This window comes from Sylvia atricapilla, chromosome Z (assembly GCF_009819655.1).
Source record: "Sylvia atricapilla isolate bSylAtr1 chromosome Z, bSylAtr1.pri, whole genome shotgun sequence".
In the NCBI taxonomy this organism is placed as follows: Eukaryota; Metazoa; Chordata; class Aves; order Passeriformes; family Sylviidae; genus Sylvia; species Sylvia atricapilla.
Genome location: NC_089174.1, coordinates 11,291,373 through 11,310,155, shown reverse-complemented (window position 1 = coordinate 11,310,155; position 18,783 = coordinate 11,291,373). Strand labels below are relative to the sequence as shown.

The following is an 18,783-nucleotide window of genomic DNA, read 5'->3' as shown; positions in this document are numbered from 1 at the left end:
ATGTGACCAGGCGTGGTCAGTCCAAATGTTCTCACGGACCGGGGCTGTCCTGACACCCCACAAAGCATCCTCCACCTGTTTCCTACTCAAGGCTAACCTCTGCCCCAGTTGCCAAAATGCCTAGGTCTTATTCTTCAAGGAAATACACTATTTTTCACAATTTTGGTTTATAATACAATCAAATTTCTGTTGCAGTACTGCCACAAGTGTTACCAAAAAGAAAAAAAAAAAAAAAGGCAAAAACCAAATAGCAAATTTGTAAAAAAAAAAAAAAAAAAAAAAAAAAAAAGCTGTAAATATGTAATGACACTCTTCACAACAGAAATTTTCAAGAAAGTTGTTTTACTATCCAAACTCTTGTATATAAGGGGTTTATAAGCAGGCACTTATTACAGAATCTTTCACAAGACTTTCTTTCTAAACAGCTCTTCTCTGAAGAAAGATTTTCTCTTCCTTGTGCTGCCCTGCCCCCCTGGGGCACAAGCTTTAACAGCAATCAGAACAGATGCCTGCCAGTTTTTTATCTGTGACCACGTTTAGAATCACTGCAGGTCTATCCTGACAAGTGATGCATTTCCTGGGTAATCCTGTATACATTCCATGACCGGGACAGGAGATGGGGAAGACAGAGAAAAAAGGAAAAATAAACTTTATTGTTAAACACTCCAGACCAGTGCTCACATAGCTGATGTTTCCTTACACATGAAGGAATCTCCACAACTCTGTCCAATCATTTCAAAATAACTCTCACATAACTTCTTTTCCCTCCAAAGCAAAAAACCCACCTTAACCTGTACCAAACCCTCTCACTCTGCATTATTACCTCACCCCCTAGGCCACAGTGGAGCACAGCACGTTTTAGTCCCACAACTCAGCATTAAACCATCTCCTTTCCAGGACACTGTTCAACCCTCTGGAAATGAAAAGGGCCTCAACTGCCATCTGCTATCAGGATTTTACAGTTTTCTTGCAGGGAATTAATAGTTTGGTTTAATTGTAAGGTCCAAAGAATTCTCAGTTCTGAATACAACTCCTGCGACTCAGGGCAACCACCTAGCTTTTATCCTTTTCAGTCATTTGTATCAGTTCTTCTGTTGCCTCTCAGGGTGCTGCTACAAATCCTCACAACCTGGCTACTCTGAACCTTCTTCTACTCCCCAGCCAGTTACAACAAAATTCATATTTATTTATAATACAAGAATTATGACTGATTTATGAAACCCTTCTTCCCAAGAAGAGATCCAGCAGTTACTGTTTCACCAAAAGTCAGTTGTTGTCCTTCATCCATTGCTCAATCCATTGCATAATCTGATCCAAATTTCTCTCTAGGTCCTCTGGAGTGTTGCTGGGTAACTGGTGTACAATTTCCTTTTTATATGACAACACAGCTTCCTCATACAGAGTCTGAAAAATTTCACACTGAATGTTGTCCTGCAGCTTCTTCCCCGTGTAGCCCCTAGAGAACAAGAGCACAAAGACAGTCTGAGGCACAGAAAAATGGAGGGATTTTTTCAGAATCAGTGATTTATGCCCTAAATGAAGTCCTACAACAGCACTTTATTTGTTATCTACCCCAGTGACACACCTGCTCTCCAGTCTGTCATACAGACAGGAATTTTCTGTGCGAAGCACAAACACGATGTGGAACCAGCGCTCAGGGAAGAAGTCACAACCGTGGTAATCCACAATCACGCCTCCTTCACTCATCCTGTCCTCCAGCTCATCAATCACCTGCACCAGCAACAGAGAAGGCAGCCTCTCCTGGCACTGCACAGCCAAAACACAGCAGGGGTGGGTCTAGGGACTGGACTTACCCTGTCTTCATCCAAAATGGGGCAGTCATACTCCTCATCAAAGCCTTCATATAGCTCTCCTGCAGCAGAGAGAATCCACAGATGTTTATTGGATAGCAGAGTAGTTACCACAATTAATTTACCTTGTTACGTTTGTCTAAGGAAATTGCAGGCAAAAGGCAGAGTTCAGGGTAGGAAACACTTAGTTTACAAATCCATGTATGGGTAAGTTTGTTATTTATTACTTAGCACCAAGTATGCTGCTGCAGACACGCCTGCTGAAGTGAATTCATTTAATACACAGAATCACAGAATAGGTTGGGTTGGAGGCACTTCCAAGCCCCTCTCCACCCTCCCAGCCAGGAATTCCTTCTCAATATCCCATCTAACCCTGCCCTCAGGCACTGGAAAGCCATTCCCTGTGTTCTGTCCGTCCATCCCTTGTCCTGAGCTCCTCTCCAGCTCTCCCAGAGCGCCTTTGAGCCCTGGAGTGGCTCTGAAATCTCCCAGAGCCTATTCCTCTCCAGCTGTTGCAGCCACCAGACAGGTGTGCAGGGGCTCCCAGTGCCCGAGACACCACCAGCAGAATTGCACTGAGCAGCATGTCCCCGTGCTCAGGGGACTGCTGTGACACCGCACCTTCCTTGGCCAAGTCCCCCACGTTGACATAGCTCAGCCCTGCTCTGGATGCCAGCTCCTTTCCCAGCGTAGTCTTCCCAACTCCCGGCGTGCCTGGAGACCAAACCCACAGCAAAACGTAAGGGAACAGCTTGCAAGTCCCCTCAAACATCCCCTGCCAGGTGACCGGGAACCTTTTGACAGCCCACATTGAAGAGTTCATGGGATGAAAAAAGAAGGCAAAAAGCTGCAGGACAAAGAGAAACAGGCGAAGGAAATGAAACAGGAAAACAGAGAGAGAACTCTGACTATGTGCAGGAATGTATCTCACACCGTGAGGGTTCGAAGAGAAATCTCCACTCATCTGAAAACCCTCAGGTGATTTGGAGGAGCCCCACGTTCTGATGAATTAGAGCTGCAAAACCACCTCGGGCTGGAACCCCACACCCCAGATCAGCCAGGCTGCTGCCTCGCAACCTAAACCACCCCAGACAGTGATGGGGCCGGGGCCCCAGACCCCAAATCCCCCCGGGCGGGGACGCCACGCCACGAATCACCCCGAATCGAGCTGGGCCAGGGCTGGGACTCCAGGCCCGCAATGAGCCCAGGCCTAGACCCCACACCCCACAGCATCCCGGGCTGTCATGGAGCCATGCCCCACACCTCTGCTGCCCCGCTGCCGCCCCTGTGCCCACCGGTGATCAGCACGTTCGGCCGCCTCATGGCCGCCGCCCGTCGCCTTGGAGACACGTGCGCGGGGGCCTTCGCTGCCGCCGCGCGTGCCGATGGCGTCACCTCGCCGCCCGGCGCGGCGAGGACAGCTAAGAGCCGGCGGGGAGGAAGGACCCCTCGGCGCGACGTGAGGGGCCTCAGCCGGACCGTGAGCGGCGCATCGAGAGCGCTCCGAGACTCCGGGGCACCGAAAAACACCGGAGGTCACACGGGGGCTCTTCCTCCCTCCGGAGCACCCAGTCACACCGAGTCCTGGGGCACTGAGTCCCGGATCCCAGCATCGGGAGCAGCGGGGCCGCAGGCGGGGGGCTCCCCCCGGCCGAGGATGTCCGGCAGCGGCCCAGGAAGGCCGGCGGAGGTGCGTCCGGGCAAGGGACTGTGTATTGGCCTTTTGTCTTTTTTCAGTAGGCGTTGTTCTTATTTTTAATAAGAGAGAGATTTGGTTTGTTGTCATTGCGTGTGGAAGGGACTCCCCCCTTCACGGGGTTATTGCTGGTGCAAATTCGGCCCAGCGCAGCGTGTGTGACAGTAACGGAGCCGAGGCCGCTCTGTGGCACTGGCACGGTGCGAGCGTCAGACAGAGCATGTCAGAGAAGCAAGCTGCCCTTGAGTCACAAGGTGCAGTACGGACTCCCATAGCCTCTCGTACCCACAACCGCCCCACACCCTCCGGCTTTCCAAACCCCTCAGAGACGGATCTGGGTGAGGCTGTGTCTGGTCCCAGCCCCAGTGCTGGTCAGTGCTTCATGTGGACAAGATTCTACAGATGTCACTGAACCTCACACAGCCTTGTCCTGCAGGATCGAGGATACCAAACCAGATATATCTGTCCAAATTTATTTGATAATGATTAGACAAAGAGATCTTGTTCAGAATTATTTACTACACAATACAGGCACTATAACCACTGCTATAGTGTGCTGTGGAGTAATAGCTGAAATGTGAATATGCTTATATGAACACTGGAAGTATGAAGTGAAGCCTGGCCTGTATGATCTTGGAGGTGTTTAGCAGCCTTAATGATTCTCTGATTCTTAACCTTGAGGTAATTGTATTAAAGCTAGCAAAAACAATTACAGAATAGAAACTGACATTACTCACCCAGGCTGTATGCATTTGGCGCAGCCTCAAGCAGTGACCTTGAGATCACATCATTCCCACTGCAGGAGGAATCCCCACACTTCTCAGGAAAAGAAATGTCAGGAGACACTGCTGTTAAAATTTGAGATGTTGCTTTTCTAGTCTGAAGTGCTGCCCAGTCAGTCAGATGTGCCCAGACTGTGCCTGCTCAGCAGCTCTGGAGAAGTTCTCAGTGGTGGCAGTTCCTTTCTCCTGGGATTTTACCAAGTCTGCCACAGGTTCAACACCCTCTGAGGATGTTGAACTTTGGAATGGGGGATTCAGGCTGGTTTCAGGCTAGTTTCAGCATTATTCACCCCAAAAGGAGTGTGACCCCCTTCCTGCATTTCCTGCTGGGGCCTTTGCAAACAGGGCCTTGCTGGGATTGTTTGAGCCCTTCCAGGCAGAGCCTTCTGCTACATCCAGCTCTCAATGTGCTGTCTGCCAGCACTCTGCTGTGTTGGTTTAGAGTTTCACAGCCTTTTTGGGGATGCTGTGTCTCTTCTGTCACTCACATGTTCAGTGAGGGGCATGGGCACCCAGCCTGTTACCCGCACACTGAGGGGCTGCCGTGGCACCCCTGTGGTTGCCATGCAACACCTTGTCCCAGCAGGGTGTTCCTCAAATCCAGACTTAAATCCTGGTGCCATTGCCAGCACTGTTCCTTATGTTGGCATGGGCTCTGTTTTAGCCTAAGCTGCCCAGGGCAGCAAACACTCTCTCATTTTACTGTTCTGCCTCAATAACTGTCCTCTGCCATCTGTTTCTAACTTTTATACACAAATGGTTGCATTGTAAATATTTTTAAAAAAGGAGGGGAAAGTTTCACATAGTGTAAACCACACAGAGACAGTGTGAACATTACCATCATATAAAGGTGGTCTGTGTAAGCTGATGCTGCTTTTTAATTCTTTTTTAATTCTTTAGGTTGGATGTGTGTTTGTGGAGCTCTAAACCTGTTTTGATTTGCCTGTTTGCTGCAAAATACTCTTGGCATAATGATGCGGCTTGTTTCTTCATACAGAAGAATCACAGAACCCCAGACCAGTTGTAGTTGGAAGGACCATAAAACCCTCCAGTCCCACCCCCTACCATGGGCAGGAACGCCTTCCACTATCCCAGGTTGCTCCAAGCCCTGTCCAACCTGGCCTTGGACACTGCCAGGCATGGGGCAGTGTATACTTGATAAAAATCTCCGATTTTCTAGAGACAGCTGTGCCCAGCTGAGAGAAGGGGAGCACTGCATTTCTACGCAAACATTTTGTGTTTCTGCAGGTGGCAGAGTGGCCAGCTCCTCCATTTGATGACTCCTTTGGAGACACTGGCATTGCTCCCTGTGCAGCTCCTGTGAAACCACTGAGAGGTGGCTCTGGCAGAGGCCGTCGGCAGAAGCAGAGAGCCCTGAGCCCCGTGGCAGAGAACAGCAGAGCCACAGCTCCTCCCAGGAAAAGAGCCAAGCCATGTGCTGTGGATCTGCCCTGTGCCAAGCCGAAGAGGAGCCGGAGCCAGGCCCAGGAGGAGCTGCCGTGGGTGGAGAGATACAGACCCAAAACTCAGGTGTGAGGGCTGAGCTCCTCCAGTGCCAGTGTAGCAGTGACATCACAGGGACATGTTGTGCTTCTGTCCATAACCTGCACCAGCCAGGCTCTCACCATGCCCTGCTTGGTGAAGCACAAGGGTTCTGGGTTATTGATTCTCTGTGAATGCTGATGGATTCACTGCCAGCCAGGGCATAAAGCCAGGTTCCAAAGTGCTCTTTATCTGTAGGAGACACACGTTCCACCAGGCTCCCTGAGCAGGAAAAGCTGCGCAGGAGATGTCGTTTCCTGTCATTCCACTTGTAAACTCTTGAACCTGTTACTGAATTCCAATATTCCAAACACTGGGGAAACCCAGCTATGTGGGATTTGCAAAAGTTCAAAAACATCTGCAGTATTAGAGTAAAAAAAGTAATAAGGACTAGGTCCAACAATAACTAGGAGGTATCCTGACACAAGATTGTAGTGTTACTACTTTAAGAATAATAAATAGCTCATTATTTCCCGACTACAAAGAATGGTAAACTGATTGTTTGAAGAAACAGGATGAGATGATCTCCTTAACTATGGTATTGCTTCTGCAGAGCACACATGTAACTGAAACGCACACCAACATGTCTGTTGATATTTTATCCAGTGTTTATTCTGTTCTTTAATTTCATCATTAGAAACCAAGAGTTTAGTATATAACTTTCACAAATTTATACTTGTTTCAGAATGACCTTGCTGTGCAAAAGAAGAAGATTGAGGAAGTTGAAACCTGGTTAAAAATGCACATATTTCAGAGGCAGCCAAAGCAGGTAAACTTGCTAAAATCAACAGCTGGAGTCCATAGACAATACAAATGAGCTGGATGCAATTTCATGTTCAGAGAAAAACCTCAAACGAGAGAGATAGTGATTGTGTATCTTCTCTATTCTAAGAAATAGTATTAGAACATAGGTTAAAGCTGGTACATTTATTTTGGACTTATGCTCCTAAGAGATGGATTCTGATTTTGCTCAGAAGTACTGTTTTCTTGCATCCAGTCACAAACCACAGCTCCTTAGTTTGTGCTTGAAGCTGCATTTTATCTCTGCCAGGGCAATTTTTAAGTCTCATGACAAATTTCCAGTTGCACTGAGCTGGTGTAAGGATGGTGAGGATGGTTTTAATCTTGATTGATAAGAGACATTCTTAGACACAAATTGCCTGCCTTGCCTAGTGTTTTCCAGAGCTGGCTCTCCAGGTGAGTGTCTGTTGTGTTTCCAGTCACATGCAGTTTATTTACCAGAGGCGTTAGGAGCAGAGCAAGGCTCTCAAAGTCCTGGCCTGGTTCTCTCTGAATACTCAGCAGGTAAATTAACAGCACAAAATGTGTGACTGGGGTTTCACTGGGAGAGAGCATCATTACCAAAGAAACTATAGGAGAAATTCAACAAATATTCGTCCGTAGCCAACTGTCAGTCTATATTTATCACATTTGTTAATACATTTGTTATTATGTTTTGTGTCTCTTTGTCAGAGTGGCTCTATCTTGCTGCTGACTGGCCCTCCTGGCTGTGGAAAAACTGCAACTCTGCAAATTCTAGCCAGAGATCTTGGCTTTCAGGTGCAAGAATGGACCAATCCACTCTCTTCAGACTTCACAAAGGAAGATTTGAGAAGTATGTTTGGCCATGGTAAGTATGTTGGGGGTTTTTCTTTCTATATTTTTTCCCCTTCCAGTTACCTTTGTGAGTTTTCAGTCTTGCATTTTTGCATCGTTTCTGTCACATGAAATCAGATCCCCATCCATGTTAGTCCATTCCTGAGTGTTTAATGAGAATCTTTCTGTTGTTTTTTTTTTCTGGAAAGGGATTTAAGTTTTTTTACAGTGTTCAGTCCAAAATAGTTGACAATTCAAATCCATGTACAGAGCTTTGTAATAGCCTGGATATAATTTGAACCAAATAAATGAAAACAGGTTAGTGTCTTTGCCTGGGTCCTCAGTTGAATTACACCCCTTTAAAAATTCTTCTGTGTCTGTCACATGTTTGCTGAAGGGCTTGTTCAGTGCTGCTGTCAGAAAATAGCACGAGTGGGTATTAGTTCATATCAGTATTTATATTTTACTTGATATAATATAGAATACATATTTTTAATTAGTTTTCTTTTTCAGACTCAAATTTTCATACGTTTCCGAGTCAGGCCCAATCAGCTCTCTTTCAAGATTTTCTATTAAGAGCAAATAAGTATAACAAACTTCAGATGCTTGGGGAGTCCTCAGAAAATGATAAAAAGCTTATTCTTATTGAAGTAAGTGAAAACTTGTGAAATGTTGTGTTTAAAACAGTACCTTTTGTTGTAATATTGACCTGCTGACTAGCTTCAGATATTGGATTAGTGTTTCTCAAAGTTTTACTGCAGATGAGGTCTTCATTAATTTTTTGTGTCTCTACAGCAGTCTAGAGCCATGTCCTACCTGTAGTTAGTTATGCCGCAGAAATAAATAGTCAGGCAGAAATGGGAGGGGTCTGGTTTGAGCACAGAAATACATAACAAAGTATCGAAACGTAGAGCAAATAATACTGAGAAGTCATTCCTATGTTTCTGGATGATTAAGTTTCTAGAAATATATATGTATTATATATACTTATATTATAATATATATTTATATTCTAATACATATTTTTCTGAGACGTGTATGTATAAACAGGAAGAGTGGAAAACACACCACTATTCCTGTTCTTTAATGATGTAGGAGAGTGTAGGGGACACCTGAGAATGAACACAAGCAAGAACAGTCGAAATTTAGAACTTTCTCCCTGGTGTTATGCAGGTGGTGTTGTTTAGGGCACATGTGAACTGAGGGTTTGTGGGCAGGTACAGGACAAAGCTCTATTTGTACTTGTGTAGAAGTGTGTTTTAATAGCAATTTCCTTTCTAACCTTTCAATTCTTTTCCTGAGAGAAATTTTAGAAATAGGTAGTCAGATTGTCTGTAAACTTTCAAGACCAAAACAGACAGAAATTCTGGCAGGGTAATGCAATGTACCATAGAATTTAGGAAGCAGAGTCTCATGAGACTTGTCTTTATAAAGTCACCTTCTTGTGCAGTCACACCTTACACGGGTATCCTGCCCTCTACCCCAAGAGAGTGGCTTCCTGGAGTGTTTGTCCTCCAGGTAAAACTCTTGTTCACAGACAGTGTGACCACCTAAGGCTGTGTCTTAGGAAACTGAGACAGCAAGAAAATATTTCTTTGTAGATGGTCGTTTTTTTTCCATAATGAGACATACTGTACTTTGGGTTTGTTTCCCCCTGCTGCTCCTCTGACTGTCTCCAGTGTCAGCTGTATTTAAATGTAGTTGACAGCAAGCAAACCAGGAGTTAAAAATGAGTGATGACGTAGTGTGCCATGACAATCAGCCTGTGGGGGAGAGTATTTACATCTGAATGTAATGACAGCAGCTCTTTGTTTTGGACAGGACATTCCTAACCAATTCTACAGAGACCCTGGCAGTCTACATGAAATCCTCAGGTCAGTGGCAAATAAGTTGTTAATTATGAGCTTTAGCGACTTACAAAACTGGAATTTGATGTTCATCACATTTTGTTGTTTTGCAATGCAGGACTTTCATTCGTACAAGTAGGTGCCCTCTCGTCTTTATAATCTCAGATAACTTCAGTGGAGACAGCAACCAAGGATCGCTATTCCCCACAGAAATTGTACAGGAGTTGTGTATATTCAATATTAGGTAAGATCTACTACCTCATTAAAACATGGTTCAAATAACTGACAGGTTAGAAACTAATTTTTTTTTTAAATGGAATTCAACAGTTTCAAGCCTGTTGCACCAACAAATATGATGAAAGTTCTTAATCGAATAGCTGCAGCAGAAGCCAGTATGGTAAGTTGTCAAAGCTCTTAACTTCTGTGCAGTGCTAGGACCATATAAAAATAAGTTTTTTCTGTAACTATATTTTATGTTTGATAGCAGAGCCCCACATCTCCCCAAGGAAAAAGACATTTTCCCCTAGGCAAGGGAAAGCAGGGAGCAAGCTGGAAAGATACCTTGTTTTTAAGATTAATTTCACTTGATCTGTGATCTGAGTCTACAGAGTTGCTTCTGAAAATCACTCTGGTTATTACAGTAACTATATAAATGAAATAAATAATAAGAAGAGATATAATCTTCTGTATATTCAGTGAGGCCAGAAGAGGTCATGAACCTAAATCCTGTATAATCCCTGAACTGCTTTGATTACAAGCAGGTATCATATTGAGTGACACCTTGCAAAGAGTTCAGTGCATTTTTCTCTTTAATATGGTTATATAAGTTGTGACAGTGTGCTAAAATGGATTAAGTTTTTTAAAGTTCGCAGTATTCTGTGGTTTGAGCACATTATGGATACTCATGTCTGTTCCTGGTGTGTGTCAGAAGTGGGTTCCCAGAGTCATGTTCAAATACTCCTTTTCCTGCTCTTCTGTTGCTTTGCATGCTGTTTTTCCTTGTAGAACAGAGAGAATTACACCCTTGATAAAACATCTCTGGAGCTGCTTTGCAGAGGTTGTTCAGGTGACATAAGAAGTGCAATAAACAGCCTTCAGTTTTCCTCTATGAAAGGTAAAAATTATGGTTTTGTTAAGTGACGTGGTATTTTGACCATTTCTGCTGAAAACATGTTCTATTCACATTTGCAGCACAGGTGGGTGAGTTGCAAAAACATCCTTGGCACGCTTCTGTGAGCAGGAATAAACATGGTGTGTGGGGGTGTGAGTGGGCCTCAGCTGTTGCAGGCTGGGGTTAAACCATAACATGTGTGCATGTGCTGATGTAATTTGATGAAGTACCGTCTTTTCTTCCTGGTATCTTTGCTATTTGTGTTTGCTGTTCAAAGTTTCTATGATGACTTATGACTTAGTTTGAAAGGGATACTTTCATTGTTTGGTTTTATGCATTTCCTAAACTGTTCATTTTATGAGCACCTTACAAGTTAGTAGTTGTTAAGGAACCGATGTATGTGAGTTGCATTTTTAAAAGCAGTGCTCTGGCATGCATTGTTCACTCTCAGGACTGTGAAATGGTGACATTATTTACATCAAACTTAGACCTAAGTAAAGACACTCATCAGTTGTCTTCTGGTATACGAGCTAGAGCTAGTAATGATATTGTTTCTGTGACACGTGTTTTTTCCCTCCCTTTTGCTTTGCAAATAGAAAATGTGCTCATGGAATACAAGATTAAAGGTAGTTTCAAGTCCATTTTTTAAGAGGGAGTGTCGTACTTTAAGGTATACTGAAAATAGCTAGGCAGTGTTAGTTACATTGCACAAGACAAAGAGTAAAATTTCTACATTTAGCTTGTTGAAGGTCGGTTATTCTGTGTACCAAGTGTGGATTGTTCTGAGTGAATCAGAAAAGCAGAGTATTGCTCTCAGTGTGGTGATTATGCCATTAGTATGAGTGAATATTAGCTTGGTGATATCTGAGAAAATCATGCAGTATCTCACTGCTGGACACATTCTCCAGAAAATCTAAATAATGTTAAAATAACCAGTTTGTGTATTTTTAATAAGTTACCTTGGAAATATAAAACCATGAGAGCTAGAATAGGGGAGAAAACAAGGCATATGACTTTAGAGCTTCTTCTTATGTATGGCCTGATGGAGTAATGTAGTGAAGTCCCAGCACACTGAACATTCTCTCACATTTTCTCTTACATTGAGAAGGTGTTTGAGCAGAACATCTTTAGTTGTGCAGGTATTTTAGTGAGGTGAATGATTCACAGCCAATGGTACGGCACAGATTTGGGAGACACCCCGTCTCCTTGGTGGTCTTCTGAGCATGAAGCATTTTTTTTTTTTTTTGTATGTACTGTGTGTTTCTTCATGTGTGTAATTGTGCATCTGTGTAAGCACAATTGATATATTCACTTTTTAATACTATTCATGGAAAAAATAAATCTATGGTAAATGTTGGAGAAAAGAAAATAAATACATAAAGGATAATTTATCTTGGCTCAATGAGGAACATTCAAATGCCCCAAACTGAAATTGTGGGTGAAAATTTTCAAGTTTTTTAACTTAGAGTAGAATAAGGGTATTATTTCATGAGCCTCAAAACTTGAAGTTAGCAGGCAGTTGGAAGAATCACCTACATGAAAGGTTTTCTTTGCTGCTTTATATTTCAGGGAGGTTATTGTACAGAAAATGCCAGTAGAAGACAAAACTGATAAGTAAACAGGATGTAACTGAAATAACAGGATGTAACTGAAATATAATTTACATACATTTGTACTTGTGCTTTATAAACGTGAAATTCTAAACATGGTCAAGTGGGGAATGCATCAGAACTAGAAGGGATAAGCCTGAATTCTTTTTTCAAAGACAGTTGCTTATTGTTCAAAAAAGTACTTGGTACCTCAGCTGTGGCTGAAGGGATAGAAGTGGAATGAAGGTAATGAATGATGCTAATTTAGGTGACTGGGTTGTGTTCCTAATAAATGAGTTTTCTCATAGTGCTCCCATTTATATAGCCTGTTCTGTTCCTTTTATTACTACTGTTTGTTCACATAGAACATCAGCAGCAGCAACATAATAGGAAACTTCTGCAGAATCATGTACTCTGTCTTGATTTTATTTTTGATTTTATTGATAGAGTGTTCATTGGAGAAAGAATTTTGGTCAAAGAAGAAGAAGAGCTCCACAATAAAATGTGAGGAAGCAGGAGTATCCAAAGTAAGAAGGAAAAATAAATGTGATACCTCAGAAGACCAGGAGATACAAGCTATTGGTGGCAGGGATGCATCCATTTTTCTTTTCCATGCTCTGGGAAAAATTATTTATTGCAAAAGTAAGAAAACTTTGACTTATTCTCCCTTTCAGTGGGCAAGGCATGTCAGCTGCTACTAGCTGGAGTTGCTAAAGTAAGGCTTCAGATGGCCTCTGTCTGGGATGTTTGGTCAGTAACAACAATATAAAATCAGATAAATCAGGGTCTCTAATGCTGTGTATATTCAGTAGTAATCCACAATACTGGCTCCAAAACAAACTGAGGAGAAGTAGTGAGGTGAGGGAATACAAAAATAATTCGGTTAGTTTTGTTATATGAAGCCTAATGCAACTAATGACTGTGTAATATTGACTATAATAATTAAGTACCTGTGCCTATACCAGAGCTTTCTGGGAATGAAAAATGCTATAATTTAGCTGCTGGTGGAGTTGACAGTTGCTAACAATATTTCTGAACATAAAGACTAAAGCCTCTGCAATCCTTTTCAGGAGAAGCAGTGTCAGAATCAGAGTGCCCACAGCTACCTGCTCACCTGTCTGAACACCACCGGGACACCTTGCTCATTCAGCCTGAGGTACTCCTGCAATGGCTTCACCAGTTCAGCTGGGTCCTGAGTGATTGGTGCAAATTCTCAGTCACATGGGTTTTGATACTGGTCTCAGTTGCTGTGCATTCAGTCTGAGTTAGAGAAACACTCACCTGAAAGGGACCACTGGGGCAAACCAGCTCTTTGTGTCTGGGCATCACTGCACAGCCGTTGTGTTCCAGCTCCCTGACCTAGATGTATCACAGCTTTTTATACACAGGATCCTTTTCCTTATCCACCTGTAAAATCCACACTTTTCTTCTTCCTAACAGGATATTGTAGAAAAATCACATATGTCTGGAAGCATGTTCAATCTATACCTTCACCAGAACTACGTGGACTTTTTTTCTGATATAGATGATGTTGTGAGAGCCAGTGAATATTTGAGCACTGCTGATGTCCTTTGTAGTAACTGGAGTGTAAGTGTCATCTTTTTATAGGCACACACTTGTTTTTAAGTACTTTGACATTGAGCCTCTCGACTTTTTGCTGCGTTTTTGAAAGTTCACTGCATACTTAGGGTGTGAGTGACATGAATTGTTAATGAATGCTAAAGTACATCAGCTGCAGAAGAGATGCAGAGCCAATGTTTTGTTCAGCTTCTGTTGGCATTTTATTACAGTGGATTGTAGTGTTTGTAGGATACTCTTCAAAGTATTTTTGAGTAAATATGCTTGTGCTAAGAAGGAACCAAGCCATTTTCTTTTTTCTCAGCTGCTTTGACTACAGTTTTGCAGTAATCCAAACTTAAAATGCTGTGCGTGTTATGCCACTGCAGTTACTGAGTGTGTTTCAGTGCAAATGAGCTGCCTGGAGCTCACATGAGGCCCCATTTCTCCCTTAGACACGGCTTGTGATGGAGAGCTACAGTGCCTCTGTGGCTACCCGAGGGGTGGTCCACTCCAACACATCCAGAGCCTTTGCCCAGCAGCAGGGGGGCATGAGATTCCGACCCCTACATAAACCCCAGTGGTTTTTGATCAGTAAAAAGGTAAATCCTTGATTTTTTTTTTTTCTTAATGCTTTCTCTCCTTAGGTGAGACTATTAAGTAGTATACATGAAATTTGATCACAGTGCTAATACCCTATTTTGTCAAATACCCTATTTTGAGTTAATCTGGTTCTATAAAGCACTTGCTAGAAGAGCAGTTTGTGTAACTCCTTTAATGTAAAAATAAATCGGAGGCCTCTGACAAAATCTGATGACTGTGTCCAAGCCGGCATGTTCCTGGGAGAGTCTTAATCCTAAATTAATAGAGAGACAATTGGAGTTGAAATACTGCTAAGTATTTCCAGAATTGAGTTTGGTTTTGTGCAGTGAAGCACACTGAACTGTTTTATAAGTGTAAGAAATTTCTGCTGTTAGGGTTTATATGTTTATCAGAATAGCTTGTTCAGGAGATACAGCAGGTCTTGGCATTTTTTACATGTGAAGTAATATGTTGGCAAAAAGCATTGGCCTGGGTGGGCTGGGAATTCTGTAATCAAGGAATAATTTTTTTTTTAATGCCCAGTAAAAGGCAAAGTTGAAGGATTCTACCATTTTTATGATTGGTATATTAACTTTTGTTTATCTGGTCTCATTTTTCAGTAGCTCCTTGTAGCAGGCAGGAAGAAAATCTGTGTGTTATGGTACAGAACATCTACATTCATAATGGTTGTTTATTCACTAATGTTTTCCACCCCCTCCCCCAACTCTTACAGTACCGAGAAAATTGCCTTGCTGCAAAATCTCTGTTTTCAAGCTTCTGTTTGCCACCTGAGTGCCTTCAGACAGAGCTGCTGCCTTATCTTGCTCTGTTAGCAAACCCGATGAGAAACCAAGGTAAGATAGATCAAGGTAACTCTTGATCTTGGGCTCTTTGCAACTGAAACATGCTGACAAATTCCATAAGCCAAAAGGTCAATATGGTTTATGCTTTTGCCTCAGTATAAAACATTCTCCTGCTAAATGTCATGTAGGTGATGCCCAAAGATGCTTCCAGTACCAAAATTAAAGCTGCCCTGGTAGATTGGTCAAACTTTAGTGATTAAGGTGCTCTCTCTACTTCGGGTGTTTATTACATTTATTACGTTTGCTGGAGGTGAATGTGAGAAGTGTTTTGAGAAACCTTGTAGGCAATATTGACTAGATCTTCATTGTTTACTGATACCTTTACAGTAACAGCAACAGACTTAAAACACCTTAAAAAGCCTTTCACAGATAAAAGAAGCAAAATTCAAGTTTGCAGTCCATTAAAAAAATTAAATCTGAGATGATCCATTAGCAAACATTCATGTAGAAAAAATTACTTTTTGTGGTACATAATGCAAAAAATTAGTATTTAGGAGCTGGATCACTTATGCTGTTCTTAATTGTTTCTAATAAAAAGCATCATGTCTTAACATCAGGATGAGTGAATTCGGCTGTGGAATAATATGTTATAGTAAATATAGTAAATATGTTATAGTAAACTGTAACAGTTTGGGAAAAAAACAGTTACATGCACAGTGTTTTGGTATCTAAGATATTTGAAATATATACAGGAATACTCAACTAAGGTCATTGTTTATTTTCCAGTATGTTGAACTGTCTGTTCATTATGATTTACCTAATATGATACTGGTTGTTCTTTGTTCTTAGCTCAGATTGCTTTTATCCAAGATGTGGGGAGGCTGCCGCTGAAAAGACATTTTGGAAGGTAAGCTGAACTTCTGTCTGTAGTTGAAATAAGTGAGACTGTGTCATATATGAAGGGGAAGAACCATTTCATCACATAAGTCTGTGATGTGACATTCAAAGAGAAAGTATTTTTAAAATTTTATTTAGTGAGTTATTTAATCTAAAATTAGAAATCTGCACTGGTTTAATCTTCTAGAAGTTTTGCCTGTAAGGCTACTTAGAGGAAACCTTTGTTCAGAATGCATGTTTTTTGTCTGGCTATAGCTACTGGTTGCTGAAAAGCCAGGGTTTTTCCCTGTGTGACTGCAGTGGCCTCCTCACAGGCTGTGTGTGCAGCCTCAAGGGTGACATGGCATGAGGAGCTCTGTTGTGACTCTTGTGAGCCCTCTGAATCAGATTTCATTTACCCCAGTAGGGCCTCAGTTACAGTTCTATAGCTGTGATGTCTCTGGAATTTAAAAACTGTTTTAATTGGTGTGTTTCTAGCAAAGAATCAAGTTTGCAGCTGCAGTGAGGCAAACTGGTATCTCCTAACTAGGACATAGTTTGTTGAGGCATCTGACAGAGCATCTCCTACTTGTCCCTGGTGTTGCTTCTGACTTTAACTGTGAATTTCCAACCTGTATTTCCAAGCAGCACCCTGTTCCCCAGCTGTTGTATTGAAAGTCATTTTGGGTGTTAGTAAGGGAGGAAGGAGAGTGTCCCTAAGGGATGTGTTTCTTTTCAAGGCCCCTGGCCTGCACCACAAGGGGTGAAGCGAGTTAATTGTGACTTCCTCATCCCATTAAGTTCCCCTGCAGCATACCTGTGGATACTGACATTTTGTATCTGCACTAATAAGTTGGTGGTGTGTCACAATGTCTGATCTGAGGGGTGACTTCCTGCTGAAAACACTGTGTAGTGCAGGAGCCATAGTGGAGAGAAATGTAGGTGTTTGCTTCCCTCAGGGGTCCTGACAGAGAATAAACTGTGTTACTGAGCAGTCCCTGAAGTGCCCCTGTCAGAGGGAATGAGGTTCTGTTTGAGCACTGGCAGTGGGACCAGCTATGTGCCCGTGGTCGTTGCACTGCTGCTTTGCAGGCTGCAGCTGGAAGCTCTGAGTGACAAGGACCCCGGGGTGCCGGAGTTGTTCCACGGCGACGGTGCTGATGGCGACCCCGAGGGGCTCCCCTCCAGCCAGTCCAGCGGGAGTGACCTGCCGGGCAGCCAGCCCCAGCCCATCGCAGCCCAGGCCATCCTGGAGGAGGAGGAATTAAGAATTGAGGAGTATGACAGTGACTGAGAGACTAGAACACACCTTCTGCCGTGCCCCTGAGGATTCAGGTGCTGCCGAGGCCTTTGCTGAAGAGCATGCTCTGCCCAGCCCTGCTGCCAAGCCATGGACCAGGGCTGGGAGCCCAGTCCAGACCTGCTGTGAGCATCCAGACAGCTCCTGGCATGCTCCTCACTCTGCAGGGCCAGCGTGAGCCGAGTGCTAAGGTACAAGCCATTTCCTGCCTCTCCTGAGCCATGAAATTGCCTTAAGGTGGTAACAAGAGAGAAAAAAATGACTGCAATCCGTTTGAAAGGGACTATAGATTAGCAGTGGCAGTCTTAAATTATTTTTATTTTTACACATTTTAGTATAGTTTGCTATTGTGCAGTGTGTTTCTTGAGTACACATTCCATAAGCTGCCAGCATTTGAAGGGTTTATACAAATTCACACTTTAAAAAAAACTGCTGTTTGGAAGTTTAGCCCTTCTGGAAGCAGAGGCTAAAATTTACACGTGAAAAGTCTGATGTCCCATACTGATGATGTAAAGAAAACTTCTACTGTATTAATAGTGTTTTGTACTCTGACTTACAGAAGACATAAATAAGAGCTTCATGTCTTTATAAGTGGAACTAATGTTGTACCATGAATTATTTTGTATTCCTCTTGGGAAGACATTTTTATAACTCTTAGAGGGGAAAAGGCAGCAATTAAGGAGAAGTTGTACATTGTAGGAAGTTAAATGTATAATATGCAATTTTTCTCCTTGACCTGCAGTTGTGCTTGGGGAAACACTGATCCTGTATTTGGTAACTGACACATGATCGAGTTCTGTGGTTAGTAATACCACAGCAGTGAGGAAAAAAGTCAAACCAAAACAGCTTTGTGTGGTGCACGTTTGCATTTCTGTATTGCCTATGGCCAGTTTAGTGAGAGAAAACACGTGTTTATCCACTCTGACCTTGGTTTAATGCTATTCAAGAGTCTGGATCTGTCATCTCTCAAGGGGCAGATTGCAGTCTTTTCATCTACATTTATTGCTTAATTTTGAAGGGTGAAATTTCTCTCCTAAGTCTGTACTTCTGTTACAGCTGTACTCATTACAGCAAATTATTACAGGTCAGGCTCTTGATGACCATTAACCCTTTTCTTCCTCCCCAGGGTGCTTTGGGTAAGGTTCCTGGGATGCCTCCAGCAGGAGTAATAACAAGGCACAAAATACTGGTTTTTATCTTGCAAGCACACCCCCACCCTCCTTTGTTGTATTTTTTCAGCTTTCTTTACAGTAGCACCAGGTAACTGCAGCTGCTGTGTTGGCCTTTTCCTTGTTGGGGCCAAATTCAATGCTCACCTGGCCAATTCCACCTGGCATTGTGAGCTACAGAGAGCAGAGCTGTTGTGCAAAACCTCTGTCCCATGAAAACACCACCTGGGTACGCACACAAAACCCCCATTATTCTGTTTGGACCCCAAATGTTTTGCAGTGCTAGTGCTGCCCCATGAAAGCCAGTGTACAATTCACAACCCATCAGGTGATGCCGAGGTCAGGGCTGGCAGCACAGGCAGGTGCAAGAACAAATATCAGTGCAGCCCCCCTGCCATTTTGACTCCCTCAGTTATGTCCCAGTTATGAGGTGGGGAAAGAAGAGAACTGGGCTTCAGATAGGGGTGAAAGGGATCTGGGGGTGCCTAGGTCAACAGTGATTGAACATGAGCCAGCAGCATG

The 18,783-nt window shown here is 43.1% G+C and overlaps 2 protein-coding genes across 2 annotated transcripts; one reads left to right on the top strand and one right to left on the bottom strand.

Annotated features, from left to right (window-relative positions):
* Positions 1-325: 325 nt before the first annotated feature.
* Positions 326-3,173, bottom strand: AK6 (adenylate kinase 6). The gene is made up of 5 exons (XM_066338554.1): positions 3,107-3,173; positions 2,433-2,525; positions 1,815-1,873; positions 1,586-1,731; positions 326-1,456 (listed from the first exon to the last, which is right to left on the bottom strand). Exons 1-5 carry the CDS (start codon positions 3,132-3,134, stop codon positions 1,267-1,269), a joined length of 516 nt encoding a protein of 171 aa, XP_066194651.1. The 5' UTR covers positions 3,135-3,173; the 3' UTR covers positions 326-1,266.
* Positions 3,174-3,222: 49 nt separating this feature from the next.
* On the top strand, positions 3,223-17,689 carry RAD17 (RAD17 checkpoint clamp loader component). The gene is made up of 16 exons (XM_066339765.1): positions 3,223-3,501; positions 5,538-5,819; positions 6,517-6,600; positions 7,305-7,461; positions 7,941-8,077; positions 9,249-9,301; positions 9,393-9,518; positions 9,602-9,671; positions 10,280-10,388; positions 12,422-12,616; positions 13,045-13,130; positions 13,415-13,561; positions 13,987-14,133; positions 14,847-14,967; positions 15,766-15,823; positions 16,885-17,689. The coding sequence occupies exons 1-16, from the start codon at positions 3,469-3,471 to the stop codon at positions 17,084-17,086; spliced, it is 2,007 nt and encodes a 668-aa protein (XP_066195862.1). The 5' UTR covers positions 3,223-3,468; the 3' UTR covers positions 17,087-17,689.
* The last annotated feature ends 1,094 nt before the right edge of the window (positions 17,690-18,783 follow it).

Excerpts from the sequence above, each read along its gene's own strand:
- AK6 (XM_066338554.1), bottom strand. The coding sequence starts at position 3,134 with ATGAGGCGGCCGAACGTGCTGATCACCG. Across the intron at positions 2,526-3,106 it reads GCCGAACGTGCTGATCACCG|GCACGCCGGGAGTTGGGAAG; the intron begins GTGGGCACAGGG and ends TTTGGTCTCCAG. Across the intron at positions 1,457-1,585 it reads TATGACAGACTGGAGAGCAG|GGGCTACACGGGGAAGAAGC; the intron begins GTGTGTCACTGG and ends CTTGTTCTCTAG.
- RAD17 (XM_066339765.1), top strand. The coding sequence starts at position 3,469 with ATGTCCGGCAGCGGCCCAGGAAGGCCGGCGGAG. Across the intron at positions 3,502-5,537 it reads GCCCAGGAAGGCCGGCGGAG|GTGGCAGAGTGGCCAGCTCC; the intron begins GTGCGTCCGGGC and ends GTGTTTCTGCAG. Across the intron at positions 13,562-13,986 it reads TCCTTTGTAGTAACTGGAGT|ACACGGCTTGTGATGGAGAG; the intron begins GTAAGTGTCATC and ends TTTCTCCCTTAG.